The following is a 20,230-nucleotide window of genomic DNA, read 5'->3' on the forward strand; positions in this document are numbered from 1 at the left end:
CTGTCTCTTAACGTTACACCTAACATTCTTCATTCTATCGCTGTTGGGAGCCAAATTTTTTTATAGGTCCTCAATTTTTTAAACCCCCTTCAATTTTTAAAAGAAAACTAATACAGAAAATTGCAAAAGAAGACATAAGCCTTGTGTTTAGGCAATTCCTTAACTCTGCAAAAACACAGACATAACGACTCTATTAACTGAAAATGATGGAGCACACGATTGTGAACAAATTTTTTATACAAGTTTGGCATGTACATAATGGGCATAAATTGTTTAACTGAGTTTTCTAAAAAGTGATCTTCATGAAGCAGTGGTATTTTCTAGAGGTACATGCAGTGTACAATTTTGTCTCATCTGTAGATGCTCTAAAAAGAGTCTGTTCACAGAATTGCTGTAATTCTTTTTTAGTGTTTAAGGACACTTAAAAAAATTAAAACTTGCCAGAAAAATTGATTTTTTTTTATGTAGACGATTCCTAAACCATGAAGAACATTTGTCAGAAATATGAATTTTATTCGAAAAAAAAAATTTACACTTTAGCAAAGGTGACCGTCACTGCACTCAAATGAGTCTTCTCCCAACTTCCTGTGCAAGTTATTCTGACGATCGTGTAAAGCAAGACCACGTGAAAAATTTCTGTCAAGAAGGTTAAGTTTAGCTGGAAAAAGATTTTTTATACGAGGATGGGCTTCACTGTGTACGAGTGAATCTGTGCTCCCAACTTGTTCAACAACTTCTTGCGCCTGCAGATGTTATTTGTGACAAGTGCACCACCTGAGAGAAGTGAAGACTCCACTTGTCGCCTGTCCTGAAAGGGTTAACTGGTGAGCTACAGGATGGGAAACTTCATTGCATTTTTTTTCTACACGCTTTTTGAGGGCATAAATGCAAAATCTGCTTTGAAAGGTCAGTTTAATACGCTTTGTTTATTTATTGGGAAAAAACTTCACTTGATACTGTTAGCTGTGGAAAAACAGGAGTATTTTTGTTTTAAGTGTATGTGAATTTAGGTAGCTATAGCGTCCTCCTGACCTGCAGGCTTTCCTGGGAAACTTTAGCTGTGTTTCATAGCATTGGAGGCAACAATGTGCACTGTTTAAAGGAACAGCTGACAAGTGATAAAGGCAGTGCAACTGGGATGCTTCTTTGTTTTTGTCAGAAAGAAGTAACTGGGTTAATCAATTTGTACATCATAAATTAGCCTGTTTTGTACATCAAAAATTATCCTGGGTGCCTTTACACCACATTTCACTAGCTGCGTGTTCCCTTTGACGGCGGATTGTACTGAACAATCTTTGTGCAAGATCACAAACCTTAAAGGGGCTGTTAAACACTGTTTGAACATCTTAAAGCTAGGCTTCTGTCAACATGTAAGCCAAATATTATTGCACTGCATGCAGGAGGGAATTTACAAATCTCGTGCACAACACAGCCTCTCGCTCTCTCCTTCACAATGTCATCATGCAGCTACGTCGCAACAGCCAAGCCCACCAACAATTATTGGCAAATTTCATGATCATGAGAACATTCTCGATAATACTATTGCTGCTCATTTTGAGTTAAATAAATGAAAAATGTATGTCTGCGATCTCAAAAAGACAGAAAAAGCACTTCATCTTTGCACTGCCTGCCTGCACTTGGCGGCAGCGTCTGCTGTGCGTGGTCTCCGTGAAAGCAGCGGTGTGCTGTACAGAGTAGATGTCATGGCCACGCCGAGCTCTCGCCGGTAAGACGCACTACTTTTGGGTCGGGCCTTGCCATCTGCCCTGTGTAGGGGAGGCGGAAGGAGAGAGAAAGCCACTCATCGGTGCAATAATAACTACATCCACTTGAAGAATTGTAAAAATTTTTATGGCAGAAGATTCGTGAAGCGACATCCTGTTATAGTGAGGCCATTTTATGATTAGCTAAGAAAGTGTTTCAGGGCCAAGCCGACTGTAAATGCTGAAGAAAATTTTTTTCTTGAAGTTGTTCGCCATACGCACAGGTTAGAGTAGACACAACTGCATTGAAGCCATACCACTTTCTCCCATTTTCTTTCTTTCTTTCCTTTTTCTTTCTTTTTTTTTTGTGGCTGAGTTTGTGATAGCAGTAAGTGAGCTGAGCTAAATTTTTATTAAGGACTCGTATCAAAAGCCTGCACTTTGCTTTACATCATTGGTAGCGACTAGAGGAAAGCATGACCTGTGACCTCGCTTTTATCAGGTTGGCGCAATTTAAAAGAAACTGAGTTGTCTTTTGCTCCATACCCTGCGTACGGAGAATGAATTTTCTTCAAGAAAATTTTACTATGTGCATCGTGTTGTACAATTGGTCTTTGGTGAAATCACTGTGCTGGAGCATTTCTTTGCTAGCAGCACTTTTACTTAGCATGGCAAGTGCTTGCTGTACAGTGGCCATTATTCTTTATTTAACCTTTTTACATGTTTGTTGGAATTGTATGTAGCATTCTGTTTTTGTTTGTATGGCAGCCTAACTTTTTGGTGCCACGATGAGACAAGAATCATGGAAAAGAGTTACACAAGCTTTAGTAGAACCTCATTGATAAGATTTTTGAAGAATAAAAAAATAAAGTGAGAGGAAAGAAACGTCTTGGAAAACACAGCCTCCAGGCAGTGTATTGCCAATGTTCTTCCCTCTTGAATGTGTTGTCCTGTGGCCCTTATGTATATGGGTGAAAGACAGCAAAGCCTTAGAAAATAAAACTCATTAGATGAGGCACTCATGAACACTAAACTGAAATCAAACGAGTTGGTGACGATCATGGGGATGAGTAATGCTCAACACGGATTGGTTGAATAACAAGGCTTGTGATCTGTTCACAGGGTGCCATTGTGCATGCTGGATTGACTGGAAGTCATTGTAACAATTCAAGAATTTTTTAAATGCACCGCTTCCGTTCAGTAATGACAGGCCCAGCTTGCTAGACATCACTTCGACACTTTTGAAGCAATAATGATTTTGTGCAAAAGTGAACATATGATAGCACTCATAAATTAATCTTAGAAAAAGAGTACAGCAGCAAAACAATATTGTGAGCAAAGTGAACTTGGTTGTATAGACTGGGAAAGTTTATGCTCTGAGAATGTATCAAGGTTCTAGTGTATCAGAATAGACTGGCGAACTAGTTGCTACTGCATCAGGGAAAAAAAAATTGACGGGACTTGAAGACAAAACACTGAGTAAAAGGTACATAAATATTGCGCTGCCTAGAAACAATTTGTTATTGCACAGGAGCAACGCATTTATATATGCACAAGTAAAAGTCAGATCAAATTCATGCACCACTAAACTGATGGCTCTGCGCATGTGTTGATTTTTTTTTGTTGGACATTAAGACTGACCGAACACTGAGACACTGTTCATAAGTCGAAAGTCGCAGCAAAAACTGACGATAGACTTGCAAAGCTCTGGTCATTGATAGCCTAAAGTAATAGTAGGACCAGTAATTTTTACCATAGTATTGGAGATGTGCGTAAGGATTGGGGCTTCTGTGATGCATAAACTTGGCTGATCTGACTTTTGGCTTGGTAAATTTGATTGCGTGCAATAGATTTATTTGCTAGTCAGTGCTATCTTTGTGCCTTCCTCTCTGTCCTGTTAATGAGAAGCTCAGTAAATTTTTTGATAGCTCTGTTTTATCTACAGTCTGAATCTTGTGGCTCTTTGGAGATAGTGCTAAGGCTTACTGCATGACAGGGTCTGGCTTAATTATGGCATGCAGCAAACTTTGTATAATAAATCACACAGTAAATATGATTTGATTGAAACTATACCACACAAGTGTACAGGGTGTCCCACATAACTTGAGCCAAGTATTTAAAAATGAAAGGCGCGTGCGAATTGAACCACACGCATACTATTCGCAATAGCCTATACTAACTCAATTTTTTCCCTTATAACTCACTAATTAATAATTAAGTTTAATTACCCAACATTTTAATTATTGACCGAGCACCCCGAATATGAAACGCAGATTTGTAGAGCATCTTCAGAAACCACCAATCGAGTTGGTTCCTTTACAATACGTCTCATGTGGCCCTTTTTTTTTTTCGGGTTGCTAAGAAAGCCCGCAAAATATGAAAGAAGCCACTTGACGAAGTGCTTGCACAATGGTATCGTGCTGCTCTCAAGCGTGCGTCCGGTGAACAAGGTCGGCTCCCATCGGATCACGGTGAAAATGCATGCTGCTGGCCGAGCGCTGCCGCTGAGATAAAGAACGCCCTGCCACTTGCTCATCACCAGTCTCCACTCGCCAGTTTCGATGTCTGTCTTTGTTGTGAAGTTATCAAGTTGTAAAGCGAGGGCTTTGTTTCGTTTGAAATGTTCTGTTTTTGCAATTATCATTAAAAAATTTGAAGACTTAAATCAAAATTCTGCTTGCTACAGAATTTAGCTTCCTCTCTCAAATACAACCAATGTTATTCAAATCGGTTCATTGGTTGTGTAACGAGAGCATTTCTGTGTTTTGATTGTATTTGATTATAGTGAAACTGCAGTTGGTCTTGGGCGTCTTTATAAAAAAAGTTCATGTTTTGGCCTGCTTGCGTGCACTCAACTAATGCAATGTCACATTTTACTGGGCATAGCCAAACACTTCTGCGAAGCTTATCATGAGAATAAACTTGCTTTTGTAGTATTAAGAAAGATGGAATAATGCTGCTGACATCTCTTGTCCTTGTAACACAGGGTCATTGTTATTTACATGACCGTCAGAGTGCTATAAAATTACCCGTTGAATATGCCATCACTGTGCTTACTACAGTACATAAGTAGAAGACAATTACTCTTCTCGTCTGCTTTATATCCTACTTTTAGACAAAGCCCAGTCGTTTTCCTGAGGCATTGCAAATGCTGTACATAAACAAAACATGCAGTGTGCAACCGAACCGTATTGTTTAAGAACATTCCCTAAACAGTAAGTTTGCATTTGTATGCATCACTGTTTATCACCTGATATGGCATCTGTTTCTGCTTGACTGGAGCTTGACGATGTATTGACATTTTCTTTTCACATTGGGGAGCAAATAATGCTCTTAAGCTATTTGTGCATTAAAAGAGATGGGGACCATAGTGGGCAGTGCAAATAAAATGGAATGTGTTTATACACTTTGGCATGCCTGAAGCCTACTGTATTTTTCCAACTTTTATTCAAGATCCGGCACATTTTGTAGATTTCGTCATGACTGTCTTCAGCCTGCACAATCATAACTGTATGATCTAATGTGAGGTAATTAATGCCTCTGGAGGTGTGATGTATTGATGTTGCACGTCTGCAGCCATATTTTGTAATCCACTTTATTTTCCATTTGCTTTGCAATCTGTCATTAGCTCAGAGCCATTGTTATCAAGCCATTGGCCTTTTGATGCAACATAGAAAATGAAATCGGGCCTGAACGTCATTGTGGTGAAAAGTTTTCAGGAAGGTCAGCTCCTTTGTACAACGGATGATAAGAAATCAATATTGGAATATTGAATGTATGGTGTCGGGATCTCTGGCATCGCACAGGAGTTCCGACCACTGCGAGTTCGGGCTTAACGAGCACAGGGCCGCATCAGCTGTCGGCTCTCGTAGTCTGGCATGCCGCTGCGTTGGCGCTTAAGGGGGCCCCGAGCGCTGTGCACGCATGAGAACACACAGAAGTATTGTAGGTGTTCTGTGCACACAGGATTGCCCTAAGCTAGCGGTAACGATTTATTTGCCTCCGGCGGATGTGCATGAGCCTGGCTTCTCGTCTGGCCTATCCACCCTAACGCTGACGATGATGGTGATTTATTGGCATCCCCTTTAAACTGGGGTGGTGAAAAATAGTCCCCTAGCCTGCTTGAGTCACTCAGGTACACGCGGCGCACGCGACAACTGTGCTTGCTGCCACTAGTTCAATCTTGCGGTGAGTATTGCTGCAAAAATTGCTTTCTAGTAATTATGGTGGCTGGAGGAGTGTGTGTGCCAACCGACCCACCTGGGGTGTAGTTCACTACTTCTCCACATCATGACGCAAAAGTGGTGCTGCGCTCAGTACAATGGCACAGTGGTAGTACTCAGCGGTGCATGTCATCTGCAAGCAAAAAATAAAGCATTCACAGTGAAAACTTTCATCTGTAGCCATCAGTTTGTGCAATGAGAAGATACATACTGGCAGAGTCCTTCCAAGGACTCTGATATGGGTCTCTGTTATTGTGTGTTTGCACGTTGCTAAAATATGTTGAAGCTTGTACAACGAAAAGGTGAGGGGCATGGTTAGCAGAAGCTCATCTCCTATGGTAAATAAGCTGAGTCTGCACCAAATAACGATAGTATTTCTGCTTCAGAGAAGATCAACAAGCACATTGGGTGCAGCACCTTGTGAACTGGTTCAGGTGGTGCATGCAAATCGAACGTGTCTTTATTTCTTTGCCCTGAACTATAAATCACGGCTGCCTGTAAAGCAGCATTGTTTTCAGTGCTGGCAAGAGCAGCAGTGGACACAGCTTGTGGGCAATGGACGCTTCTATGAACAGTTCCTCAAGCGCGGTTTCACCCATGTTGTTGGCTAAGGAAAGTTTACCAAAGTTGCAATAATATGGTGCTTCCATTCATCTCTATAATATGATGCCCGAGAAAATAAGAGCGAACATTATCTGGGACTGTGATCATGCAACATAATTATGATTGCAAACCCTCTCTGAGCAAAGCTGTGAATGAAGAATGAACCCTGTGCAAAAAATTACATCATTATTTCTGTGCCGGCGCTTGTGGAGCTTGTCATCGTGTACGTCTTGGGTCATGCTCAATAACTGGATTTGGAAGTGGAATGTTTCATGGCTGCCGCATGTTCTCTTTGGGTGAAATTAGTTTTTATGCATAAGCGTACATCGTTCGCCATTGAAATCGAAGATGCAATGTTTGAAGCCGTGAAGGAAGCGAGTGCCTGGAGGTGGAGAAGAGAATTGCACACTGAGGAAAGTATGAAGGAGCCTGTTGGGGATGGATGCATGGAGCGATGAGGCTGAACCCTTTACTGTAGAAGTGCTGCTTGCTGGGCCAGTTGGTTTGTACTCAAACTCGAGAAAACCAGCGAAAAAATTTAGATACAAATATGACAGAAAGAAGGGAGACTACAACGCTGCTACTGTAGAGTGCTGCTTGCTAGTGTTGTGATGTCTCTTCTTTCCATCATGTTTGCATCTCAATTTATTCGCAGGTTTACTCAAGTTTCAGTATGAACCCTTTAAATTGGGCGGTGGCACATGCCACCTAACTGTGACTAGTAATATATACTGTACTTAGTGGATGGTGAATTTCACTCTTGCCTTCATTTTAGCCAACAATAAGATAACCTCCGCTTGGTTTTTGTATCCGCCTAAGTTCTATTTTGCCTCCATTGACCCTGAACCCCAAAGCTTTGAAAAAATCAGCTTCGTTGCTTTGAATTTTAGGACGAGAAGCTCTTTACAGAAAAGCAGCTGGTCTTCAACTGTTTTCTTCTCTCCACGTACTTCTTTCCAAATGCACAGCATTATGTGTCTATCCCTTGGTACTTGAGCCCTGCTGACTTCAAACAACAATGAGCTCTACATAGAATTATTGCAGATTTTTTCTTCAGCAATTGCCTGCTTGAAAGTTCCGTATGTTCGCAGTGATGATTTCGTCTACATCCCTATTTTCCATGGATCCCTCTCTGTTTCTTTAAGCTTTTTCTTAAGTGATATTATTTTAACCGATGTTTTTCTTATCAGACAAGGAAAACTTGTGAGCAATGCACGGCATCAGCACACGCACAACCTTACACAGGCATGCCGGTACAGCTAGGGACAAACATATGCAAAACGATCAAAGAAACTTCTCTTCCTAGTACCTAGGCAAAGTCGTATCATAAGAAGCCAACAAACACAGACATTAAGGATATGTAGTGGAAATCACTTGTGTTTAATAAACGAAATAAAGAAACGATAAATTAATGGAAATGAAAGTGGATGAAAAAACAACTTGCCACAAGTGGGGAACTATCCCACAACCTTTGCATTTCGCGTGCGATGCTCTACGAATTGAGCAACTGCGGCGCCATTTCCCCATCCACTTTCTTGGGTATTTATGTTTCCTAGTAGAACCCCGGGAGTGTTCACCAGCGCCACCACTCAGAGACCTTGGCGGCGGATGTGGAACATCCTTTCTGCAGCAGGCGTCACGAGAACGTGGTCTTTTTGGGTGAAGGCAACCGGTCAATAAACCCACACGTGCTACTTGAAGACATCAATGTTGCCACATTCGAGACCCTCATTATGTATTAAACAAGAATAAAAGGGGGTTAACCGAGGGGCCCGATTTTTATTAGTCGTATCATAAGAAGCCAACAAACCCTGACACCAAGGACCACATAGGGGAAGTAAGTCACTTGTGTTTAATGAACGAAATAAAGAAACAATAAATTAATGGAAATGGAAAATGGATGAAACACTGGATGAAAAAACAAGAAAGGATGTTCCACATCCGCCGCCAAGGTGGCGCTGGCTAACACTCTCAGAGTTCTACTAGGAAACATAAATACCTAAGAAAGTGCACTCTTAGGCAAAGTTACACCCTTTGGCTTGCCCCTTCTGCCACACAACAATAATCGTTATCTGCCTTGATGCGTTTCCTTTCTTTAACGTTGCGAGCCCGGAACTTTCCAGTAACGAACGGCACGCGCGTTATCAGAAGGGGCAATCCAAAGGGTGTAAACTGTTCTATGCTGATAACGGGCGTGCCGTTCGTTACTGGAAAGTACCGGGCTCGCAGCGTTAAAGAAAGGAAACGCATCAAGGCAGATAACGATTATTGTTGTGTGGCAGAAGGGGCAAGCCAAAGGGTGTAACTTTGCCTAACACTCTTAAAACGGTTGCACCCTTTGGGGTGTATATTTGTCCCACAACAATAATCGTCATCTCCCTTGCTTGCTTTTCCTTTCCTGAAAACTCGGCGCTCGCTACTTTCCTGTCGAGAATGCTGCTTCACACTGATAAGGCACATGCCGTTCGTGACTGGAAAGTACCGTGCTCGCAGCGTTAAAGAAAGGATACGCGGGCAGCACGGATGACGATTATTGTTGTGGGACAAGATACGCCCCAAAGGGTGTAAATTTTTCTAAGAGTGAAGAGTGTGGATCGGGAAACTGCGCCGCGGTAGCTCAATTCGTAGGGCATAGTACGCGAAATGCGAAGTTGTGGGATCTTGTTCCACCTGTGGCACGTTATTTTTTCATCCACTTTCATGTCCATTAATTTATTGTTTCTTTATTTCGTTTATTAAACACAAGTGATTTCCCCTATGTTGTCCTTGGTGTCAGTGTTTGTTGGCTTCTTATGATATGACTAATAAAAATCGGGCCCCTCGGTTAACCCCCTTTCTTCTCGCCTAGGCTACAGTGTACTGTAGGCAAACCTAGGCAAAGACGGATATTCAAGGAGCAAAGGCCCTCAGATTTTCTCTGCTGCGCGCAAACGTCAGGCGATTCCTGAAATGATCGTCTCACGATGCCGGCTGCCACACCGACTCTGGATTGAAATCGAGTGGCTTGAAACAGCTTCATTTTGTATGAAAACAAGGGCACAAGGGGCCGCGGCGGTCGTGCTTTCCGTCAGACAGAAGACTGTTATCACCTGTGGTAGAGCGTGCGCTGCTGGTAGGCTGGTAGTTCGGCGCCAACTGCGGTGGGTGGCCCGCAGCCACTTGTCTGTGGCCCGATATCACTGCACCGCGCGAGCTTGATGGACGAGTCAGCCTCTCCCGAAGGTGGCTTGCCGGCAAAGTATCAGAAACTCGCCTATGAGTACTCCAAGGTAGCGCATGCATTGACGTGGGGTCAGCCTCCTTGCCGCGAAAACAGTGTCGCGTGAAGGCGCGTTTAAGTGAAAGCACTCGCTTCGGTTCGTTTTTTTTTTTTTTTTTGCATGACTGTGCACGTCATTAGAGGCCGCAGGGGCGCGGAGTTCAGACCTGAAACTTGCGCAGCGTTGCGTCTGGCTTCGGAGGGGGTGGAGATAGCGGCTTCTGCAGAGATCGGCTATACGAGAACATACGTTTTGGGTCGTTGTTCTTACGTACATTTACTTCAACGCCAATCGCACGCCGCGTCAAACATGCAACTTTCGAATATATGTTAAAGACGTGCTTGCCTGTTCTCCTTAGCATGCGCACGCGCGCCGAGATTCACTTCATTGTTGTCGCTTTGTGCATGCTGTTGTAAAATCGTGCGTCTGTAGTTCAGAGATCGCCTGGTCGGTACCTACATAACGCAGCTGGTGTATCTGTAATGAGACCTCTGCCATGATATCGCGATTGCACGCTGCTTTTCGCAACATCTGTTTGTTCAGATCTTGAGCAACCGGCTGCTTTTTGTTCTGTGACAGCTACGTGCGCAAGCTCAGGTCCTCAAGAAGGCTGTGGCAGATGAGCAGGTCAAGAATGCCGAGCTCAAGGTAAATCAGCGGCCATGATCGTTTACTACTTCAGGAAGTACGTCAGCATTATATTCCCCATGCTTTCCAGGACTGCTTGAAGGACAAAGATCAGGGGATGCGCAAGCTGCTACAGGAAGTTGAAAGTCTGAATTTCTGCAACCAACAGCTAACAAAGCGAGTCGGCTTCCTCCAAGAAGAACTTGAAGATTGGTCAAAGAAGAATAAGGTGGGGAGGCACTTTCCTTACAAAATATAACTTGAATGATTCAGTATGAACGTATACGTCTACTTTCCCAGATGACTGTATAATAGGCAAGCTGCTATTTCAGCTTTCTGGGCAATAGAGCACACACAGTTGTCGAAACATTTGCAGGCTATGGGAACAAAAGATGAAGCCAGGCAGCCTGCTGCCTGCACTTATTGCTCTGAACACGGGCACTGCACTTAGAGCTCACAAATGTGCGACTCGTGACTTTCGCAATGTTGTGGTGGCCTGCCTGATCTTTAATAATTCATGTTGCACGAGTATTGAATGCGCTGCTTGCGAGCACCTTGTAACAGCAAGATCAGACATGTATATAAGTTACTCAAGAAAAGTAATAAAGTTAATTTACTGCGTACCTGGCAGAAAAGTAACTGAGTAGAGTACTAATTGCCATATTTACTTGGTACTAAGCCGACCCCAATTCTAAGCAGACACTAAAAAATAAAGCCAGAAAGAAAAAAAAAATGTCCTCCTGTGTAAGATGATAAAAAAAAAAGCACTAACCATTTGAAGTCTCAAAGAATGTCTATTTCGGTGAAACTAGCAGCGAATGTGCTGCAGCATACCGCATGCATCTAGTCACTGGATTCCTTGTTGCTTTCCTTTTCCCACAATGCGTTGTCTTCTGTACTGCTCAGTGCATTGGAAATGCAACACTTCCTAAATGCATGTGCAATGGCGGTTGAGATGTCCTCCCATGTACTTGCACCAAACAGCCACACAGGCCAAATCCTCATTCCTAAGCCAACCTACGACTTTTGTATCCTGCTTCTTAAAAAAAATGTAATGGCTTAAAATATAATAATTATAGTACTGTATTTCAGAAAGTACTTGAGCTCAACACTAGCTGATGTAAAAAGTAACTGTTACTTTCAAGATAATTACAAGTCATACATTTTTAGAGGACAATAATGAAGTGCAGCATTTCCACACTGATTAAAAGTGAAAAATGGGTGAGTTGGTATGGAAGCATGGCTAAATTCAGAGCGTAAACTACTGGGACACAAGCCGACCAAACTTACATACTTGTACTCATAAACTGTATAACAAAATTTGAATATGGCAACTTACTTATTTATTTATTTATTTATTTATTTATTTATTCATTTCCTCAAAGGTCTCTGTTGAGACATTACATGAGGGAGTGGGGAGTTAGTGACAAAGATAGGTACTACAAATTACAAAGGGATATTTTCGATGAGTCGCTTGAATGCAAGTGGGTCGATGATAGTGGCAACTTCGGCAGGCAGGCCATTCCAGTCTCGTGTTGTGCGCAGAAAAAATGATTGCTGAAAAGTAACGGTATGGGCTTGTGGGGGATATACTGTATTAGAGTGACTGGTGCGGGCAATGCGATGTGCTTTTTTTATGTACGGGTTGTCAAAAGGCAAGGAATGAAAGAATTTATGAAAAAGCTTAAGACGGGCTATTCTACGGCGTGAGGCTAGAGAGGGTAGGTTTATTTGGGCTTTTAGTGCCGAGATACTTGAATTGTATGAATAAGTTGACAGGATAAATCGTGTCGCGCGGTTCTGAACCGACTCGAGGGCTTTAATAAGGTTATTGTGGTGGGGGTCAAAAATAGCTTCGGCATACTCAAGCTTGGGCCGCACAAAGGTTAGAAAAGCAAGTTGTTTAATAGAGGGAGGAGCGAGGAAAAGGTTACGGCGTAGATAACCTAAAGTACGATTAGCAGAGTTTATTATGTGGTTAACTTGACAGGTCCAAGTTAAGTCACGCGCGATGTACACACCAAGATATTTGAATGAATCCGTTGTTGCAATCTGCGTGTTATTGATGCTATAATTAGGGATATCGTAATTACGACGACGATGAATAGACATTAACACGGTTTTAGCTACATTTAAAGACATGAGCACAAGTGGTACACCAGTTTTGTATGCGCGATAGGTCATTTTGTAACGCCAAATGGTCGCTGGGCTTAGTAACTGCTCGGTAAATTACACAATCATCAGCGAAGAGTCGGATATGAGAAGAAATATTACAAGGTAGGTCATTGATGTATATTAAGAAAAGGAGGGGACCAAGTACGGTACCTTGAGGTACGCCTGAAAGCACGGGTGTTAAGGATGAAGACTGTGAGTTAGCGTATACGAATTGCTCACGGTTAGTTAAAAACCCTCAAATCCAGCTTAGAACACAAGGATGAATGTTAAGACGCGATAACTTTAAGAGACGAACATGAGGCACCTTATCGAATGCTTTTTCGAAATCTAAAAATATTGTGTCAGTCAGGATGTTGCGATCTAAGTTTAAATGTAAGTCGTGCAAGAAAAGAGCAAGTTGAGTGTCACAGGAATAATTTTTGCGGAAACCGTGTTGACTTGGGTGAAAAAAATTGACGGATGTTAGGAAGTTAGCAATATGCGAATATAAAATATGTTCCATTATTTTGCAAGACACACTTGTTATGGAAATAGGGCGGTAGTTACTCGGTGATAATCGGCTTCCTTTCTTGAAGACTGGGATGACCTTGCCCACCTGCCAGTCATGTGGAATTGAAGCGCTGTTAAGTGATTCCTGGAATATGAGTGATAAAAACAGGCTACACACATGTTTAGTATTTTTTAGAACTTTGGCATTGATACCGTCTACTGCTGTAGATGACGAGTTCTTCAATGATTCAATTACATACTTTGACAATGCCGATGGGATCGAATGTGATATTTTGCATGAGCGGATATGCGAAGTATGGTGGATCGGGCAAGCCATCAAGTAATTCATTAGTAAAAAATGAAATAAATGTTATGTTAAGAAGATCCGCCACCTCAGTCTCAGGGATCGGAAGCCCGGAGTTATTGATAAGTGATATCTCATTCCGCTGATTAGGATTAATAGTTTTCCAAAATCGCTTCGGGTTAGTTTGTAGCATAGCTGGTAAAGTGGTAGAAAGAAACTTGTGTTTAGTTTGAGAGGTTAACTTGTCATATTCTTTCTCGACTGCGTAATACTTCTGCCATGTGCAAGAAGAATTAGATCGTTTGGCTGATCGAAACAACCGTTTTTTCTTATTATTTAGTCGTTTGAGGGATACAGTAAACCATAGTGATGTTGTTCTTTCTGTTATTGTAATGGTAGGGATGTAAAGACGTATACGGCGATGCATCTCTGCTTTGATGTTTTTCACTAGCTGTCACCGATAAACAGGGGCAACATAAATGGGAGCTAGATTTTATGGATGCAAGTAATCAAGGTTTGAAAGTTATTGCTATAGTTGTGCACATGTTATAAGGAACTTTGCAGGTGACCTTCCTAAAATTTTGTTGCAGGAAATGTGTTTGCCGTTGAGTGCGGGAGTTGGCCGACGTTGAGAAGGATTTTGAGATGAAACTGTAGGTTAATTTACATTATTTACAGTAATAACACAAAGTAATGAACAGTCATAAAGTCATCGATGGCTCGCAGCAAATCGGTCGCTGCAGCCCGTGGCAAGAAGAACTAAAGAAATGAATGAATGAAAGAATGAACGTCTTTTCTCCCTGTCTCTCTTTTAACCCCTTTGGTCTCGCGAGGTCACGTAATTTTCGGCCAATCATCGAGCCCACTCAAGTGTTGTCATTTTCCTCCAATGGTAGGCGCCCGTGCAAGTGCCGTCACATTTGGCAGATGGGGTCGCTCCAAGGGCTCCATTGTCGGACGGGTGACTTACCACTGGTTTAGCCTTGGTGTTGCTTGCCTCCCCGTCTGAAAGCACTCAGCTGGAGGAGACGGGTTGTTTTCGAACGACCTTTCAGAGCTGCAAAACAGCTTTGCTCGGGACCAAGATCAACTACCTGGAACCGTGCCAGGCTCCCGTTGCACTTTCGGGAAGAGTCAAGCAGGGATGGAGACAATAGCTCAACGTGCGGCACGTGAGGTGGGGGTCACCCACTTGTCTGACAGGTCCAGGAACGTGTTAGACGCGCCCCTGCGCACCCTAATTGGAATGCGATGGCGATTGGATGTGGTCGGGGAACTCGAGTGATGCCAGGAGAAGGGTCCGTATCCAACAGTTCCTCCTAGCCCTGGTATTCAGAATGGCCGGTGAACTCAATTCGCTGGCCATGAGGAACACTGATGGAACATGTAGTGTACTGGTGACAAGCCTCGAGTGACGAATTTCAGGATCTCGGGGCCCTGGAGAACGTATGTAAAACAAACGAAACAACAGCACTGCACCACGTGCAAGTGCACGCTCTTCACCCCGGACTCGCCAGGCTATTACTATATCAAAATCAACCCCGTACTTTTTCCCCAATTTTGATAAAGCAGTTCCAACCACCTTTCTAAACAGCTTTCCATATCTCCTCGAATGCAGACAAGGCCAGAGTGATATTGTCGTTGCAAAAGAAACGGGAGAAAGTTAAACAATTAAGGAAAACAACTTGTACAACTATACGCAAAAGTTTTGAAACTGTGAGTATGACTTCCAGCCTATAATAACACTTCCTACCTCGTTAGTCAAAGGAGGGAAGATAATAAGTTGGTTCGAAACAACCGGCTCAAACCATCCGCGTTCCCATTTAACTTGCCCCTTTTGTAACGGACGGTGAAGTTATATTCCTGGAGAATTAGACTCGATCTGAGCAAGCATCTCTTCTTAGGGGACGTGTCTGAGCCAGGTCAGAGGACAGTGGTCGGTCTCGAAAGGGAATTTAGCTCCGTACAGATAACAAGATTATTTCTGGACCGCTCGAACTAAGCAGGCGCATTCTTTTTCGGAAGCGCTGTACACCTCCTCTCTGCACGTTAATTTTCGGCTAGCATACAGTACTGGATGCTCCTCTGTGTCTTCGCCCACCTGGCTGAGGACGACTCCCAACCCTCTTTCACTAGCGTCACACTCAACGATAAATTCCTTAGAATAATCGGAGGTCAGAAGCACTGGTCCTGAGCTCAGAACTATTTTCAGGTGCTGAAATGCGCTTTCTTTGGCCTCATTCCATCGAACTTTTTCAGGCTCTCCCTTTCGGAGAGTGTCTTGTAAGGGGGCTTGCTACCTGTGAGAAATTTAGAATGTACCGCTGGTAATATCCTACGAGCCCCAGAAAGGCTTTGACATCCTTCTTAGTTCGCGGTTCAGGTAAGTTTTTGATAGGCCCTATCTTTAGTTCGGAGGGCTGCCGCGTTCCTTGTCCTACGACATGCCCTAGGTAATATCATAAGAAGCCAGCAAGCACCGACACCAAGGACAACATAGGGGAAATTACTTGTGCTTAATAAATGAACTAAAGAAATGATGAATTAATGGAAATTAAAGTGGATGAAAAAACTTGCCGCAGGTGGGAACAGAACCCACAACCTTAGCATTTCGCGTGCGATGCTCTACTAATTGAGCTACCGCGGCGCTGTTTCCCCATCCACTTTCTTGGGTATTTATGTGTCCTAGTAGAACCCTGGGAGTGTTAGCCAGCGCCACCACTCACATACCTTGGCGGCGGACGTGGAACGTCCTTTTTGCCGCAGGCGTCACGAGAATGTGATCTTTTTGGGTGAAACTGGTCAATAAACCCACACGTGCTACCTGAAGGCATCAATGTTGCCGGATTCGAGATCCTCGTTATGTAATAAATGAGGAGAGGGGGTTAACCGAGGGTCCAGATTTTTATTAGTCATATCATAAGAAGCCAACGAACCCACAACCTTCGCGAAATGCGAAGGTTGTGGGTTCGGTTCCCACCTGCGGCAAGTTGTTTTTTCATCCACTTTAACTTCCATTAATTCATCATTTCTTTATTTCATTTATTAAGCACAAGTAATTTCCCCTCCCTATGTTGTCCTTGGTGTCAGTGTTTGTTGGCTGCTTATAATATGACTAATAAAAATCTGGACCCTCCGTTAACCCCCTCTCCTCGTTTATTACATAACGAGGGTCTCGAATCCGGCAACATTGATGCCTTCAGGTAGCATGTGTGGGTTTCTTGACCAGTTGCCTTCACCCAAAAAGATCACATTCTCGTGACGCCTGCGGCAAAAAGGACGTTCCACGTCCGCCGCCAAGGTATGTGAGTGGTGGCGCTGGCTAACACTCCCAGGGTTCTACTAGGACACATAAATACCCAAGAAAGTGGATGGGGAAACAGCGCCGCGGTAGCTCAATTGGTAGAGCATTGCACGCGAAATGCTAAGGTTGTGGGTTCGGTTCCCACCTGCGGCAAGTTGTTTTTTCATCCACTTTAATTTCCATTAATTCATCATTTCTTTAGTTCATTTATTAAGCACAAGTAATTTCCCCTATGTTGTCCTTGGTGTCAGTGCTTGTTGGCTTCTTATGATATTCCCTCGGTCAACCCCCTCTCCTCGTTTATGCCCTAGGTAAGTAACTTGTGAACACCCGAAGTTGCACTTTTCGTCTTTACTGTTAGACCCGCATCTCGTAGACGTGCCAGCAACTTCCTTAAGTGCTCCATGTGATCGTTCCAGCTGTTAGAAAAGATGGCCACATCATCTAAGTAGGGGATCGTGTAATCTTGTAGGTCTTTCAAAACAATATCCATCAACTTGGAAAAGCCAAATGGTGCGTTCTTAAGCCCGAAACTTAACATTAGTGGTCGAAATGTGCCAAGCGGTGAAGTGAATGCTGCCTAGCGACTTGAGCTTTCTGACATGGGCACCTGCCAGTACCCCCTAACTAAGTCGATTGTTGAAATGTATTGGGCTCCGCCCACCCATTCAACTCGTTCTTCTATGTTAGGTATAGGGTAAAGTTGTTCCCTTGTAATCGCATTCAATTTCCTATAGTCCACACATGGACGCGACTCCTTCCCGCTCGCCTCTACGAGAATCACCGGGGAAGTGTAATCACAGTCTGCTGGCTCATCATCATCATCATAATCATCAGCATCATCAGCAGCAGCAGCAGCAGCCTGGTTACGCCCACTGCAGGGCAAAGGCCTCTCCCATACTTCTCCAACTACCCCGGTCATGTACTAATTGTGGCCATGCTGTCCCTGCAAACTTCTTAATCTCATCTGCCCACCTAACTTTCTGCCGCCCTCTGCTACGCTTCCCTTCCCTTGGAATCCATTCCGTAACTCTTATTAATGACCATCGGTTATCTTCCCTCCTCATTACGTGTCCTGCCCATGCCCATTTCTTTTTCTTGGTTTCAACTAAGATATCATTAACTCGCATTTGTTCCCTCACCCAATCTGCTCTTTTCTTATCCCTTAACGTTACACCTATCATTCTTCTTTCCATAGCTCGTTGCGTCATCCTCAATTTAAGTAGAACCCTTTTCATAAGCCTCCAGGTTTCTGTCCCATACGTGAGTACTGGTAAGACACAGCTGTTATAAACTTTTCTCTTGAGGGATAATGGCAACCTGCTGTTCATGATCTGAGAATGCCTGCCAAATGTCTGCTGGCTCAATGATTCCCAACTCAAGCATTCGTTTGATCTCTACTTCCATTATTTCTCGCTGATGAGGTGAGACCCGGTACGGTACGGTTTGGATTGGACGGGCTTGTCTGATGTGAACTCAATCTCGTGAGTAATGAGCGTTGTCCTCCCCGGCCGGCTACTGAAGCATTGGCAAAATTCCTCAGAGTTTCAGGAGGTCGCTTACTTGATCGGCCTCGAGAGCCAGTCGGTTTACAGAGAGATTCAGGTTGTCCTCTATGGAGCGTTCCACATCTGTTACTGTCGCTAAAACTGGAAGTTCGACCGCTACTTCTTCAAATGTGTTTACTACCATGTTCACAACCTCTTCCCTTCCACAGTGAGGTTTCATTAAATTGTAGTGGTAAATGATTCCTTTATTCTTTTTTTCTGAGAACTTCTATGGTTGAGTTAGTCTCCGATATCTTCTGGGTAATCTTTACGGGTCCATCCCACTGTACCTCAAGTTTGTTCTTTCGTCAAGGCCTTAGGATCATGACCCTGTCGCCTACCTCAAATGTTTGCCTATGCGCATTTCTGTCATAGTACCCCTTTGTGGTTTCCTGGGCCTCTTTTAGGTTTTTTTAAACCAGTTCTCGCGAGACACTTAAGCGATCCAGCAATTTTAAAGCATAACTCACCACCGTCTGGCTTTCACCTGTTCCTTTCCACATTTTTTTAACATTCTAAGGGGGGAACGGATCGTCCGACCGTACACCAGCTTGGAAGGAGTAAACCCCGTTGCCTTATGTGGGATCGTTCTCAACGCGAACAGGGTTGCGGGTAAACAGTCCTCCCAGTCTGCTTTGTGTTCATGGCACAATGCACGTAACACTCTTTTAAGCACCGAGTGCATCTTCTCAACGCTGCTTGATTGTGGATGGTACACGGAGCTGTGTATCAGCCACACACCACACCTTTCTAGGAACGTTGTGGTTAAAGCACTTGTAGATACTGTCCCCTGGTCAGCCGGAATCTCTGCAGGAAAACCGATTCGTGCAAACGGGGACAACAGAGCATCGACTATCTTGGTGGAGCTCAGTTCCTTCAAAGGAATTGCTTCAGGAAACTTTGTCGCGGGACAGAGCATAGTCGAAAGGTACTTGCACCCTGATCAGCTCGGCGGAAAGGGCCCAACTGTGTCGATCACCAGCCGAAGGAATGGCTCCGTGATTAAGGGAACCAACTTTAAAGGTGCCTTGCGTTTATCTTCCTGCTTCCCAACTCGCTGACACGCGTCACAAGACTTTACACAATTTTCCACATCCTTAAAGCACCCTGGCGAGTAGTATTCTAACAAGAGCCTCTCCTTTGTTCTGTTGATTCCTAGATGACCCGACCAGCCATCCGCCCGATACCTTTCCGGAACAATTAACTGATCGAGGATACGGCCCCTACGATCTCGGTAGTGTCTATACAGCAGTCCTCCCTTTTCATGGATCGTAACGTTGCGCCTAGCTATGGCCTCTTTCGCGTTGTAGTGTAAACGTGTCAGAGTTTGGTCCCTCTGTTGTTCCACGCTGAGCGACTCCCTGTCCACCTGGAGAAGCTTGTCAAAGCCCCCAGAGGCAGGTGAAAGTATAGAGCTGCTCTGCCTTTCTGTTACTTCCACTGACAACCTTTCTTCGCTACGTGTGTTTTCTACATTTTTTACTTACGTCACTTTGACCGCCCAACCACAGGTTCCTGACGGTGAATATGTGCTTCACCCCATCATCGACATGCTTTTGAACCAGAATGTTGCTGTTCATATATGTTGGTCACCATTACTAATAACGATGTCGTTCTACTGCTTCCGAGTTTCAGCCTGTGCCCTCAAGTGCTTCCGGCCAGCATGTTTGCGGCCAGCGTTTCTAGTGGTTGCGAATTTGACATTGAGCGTCTAAATGCTGAGAGTGGCTTATTAGCGCCAATTGCAGCTGACAGCTCTGGTGCCTTAACGGATGACTTCGCGAAAGTGATTGCATCTGACCTCACCTCTGCACAGGCCACAGACATACGACTCCTGCTTGAATCGTACAGTGATGTCTTTGATTTCGGCGACGGGCCTTTAGGCCAAACATCTGTTGTTCACCACCGTATAAACACTGGAGATACGAATCCTATTCGTCGGCATCCCTATCCTGTATCACATGCTGAATGTCGAGTCATCCAGTCAGAAGTGAA

The 20,230-nt window shown here is 43.8% G+C and overlaps 1 protein-coding gene and 1 long non-coding RNA gene across 10 annotated transcripts in view; one reads left to right on the forward strand and one right to left on the reverse strand.

The window, feature by feature from the left end:
* Nucleotides 1-488: 488 nt before the first annotated feature.
* Nucleotides 489-8,129, reverse strand: LOC129385261 (uncharacterized). The gene is made up of 3 exons (XR_011895895.1): nucleotides 7,974-8,129; nucleotides 5,964-6,059; nucleotides 489-1,766 (listed from the first exon to the last, which is right to left on the reverse strand). It is a non-coding gene; the product is annotated as an uncharacterized lncRNA (long non-coding RNA).
* A 1,432-nt stretch (nucleotides 8,130-9,561) lies between these two features.
* The window catches only part of LOC126533186 (protein phosphatase 1 regulatory subunit 21-like), a 250,792-nt gene continuing 240,123 nt past the window's right edge, over nucleotides 9,562-20,230 (forward strand). For 3 of the 9 annotated variants that reach the window (XM_055071644.2, XM_055071645.2, XM_055071647.2), the window contains exon 1: nucleotides 10,555-10,645. Coding sequence is in view for 5 of the 9 variants with exons in the window: in XM_055071642.2 (XP_054927617.2) it covers nucleotides 9,727-9,798; nucleotides 10,369-10,437; nucleotides 10,508-10,645 (279 nt within the window). In the remaining 4 variants the exon portion in view is untranslated. Of the gene's footprint in view, nucleotides 9,799-10,368; nucleotides 10,438-10,507; nucleotides 10,646-20,230 lie in introns of those variants that run through there. The other 6 variants (XM_055071640.2, XM_055071641.2, XM_050180455.3 and 3 more) reach the window with 4 other exon arrangements.

This window comes from Dermacentor andersoni, chromosome 7 (genome assembly GCF_023375885.2).
Source record: "Dermacentor andersoni chromosome 7, qqDerAnde1_hic_scaffold, whole genome shotgun sequence".
Taxonomy (NCBI): Eukaryota; Metazoa; Arthropoda; class Arachnida; order Ixodida; family Ixodidae; genus Dermacentor; species Dermacentor andersoni.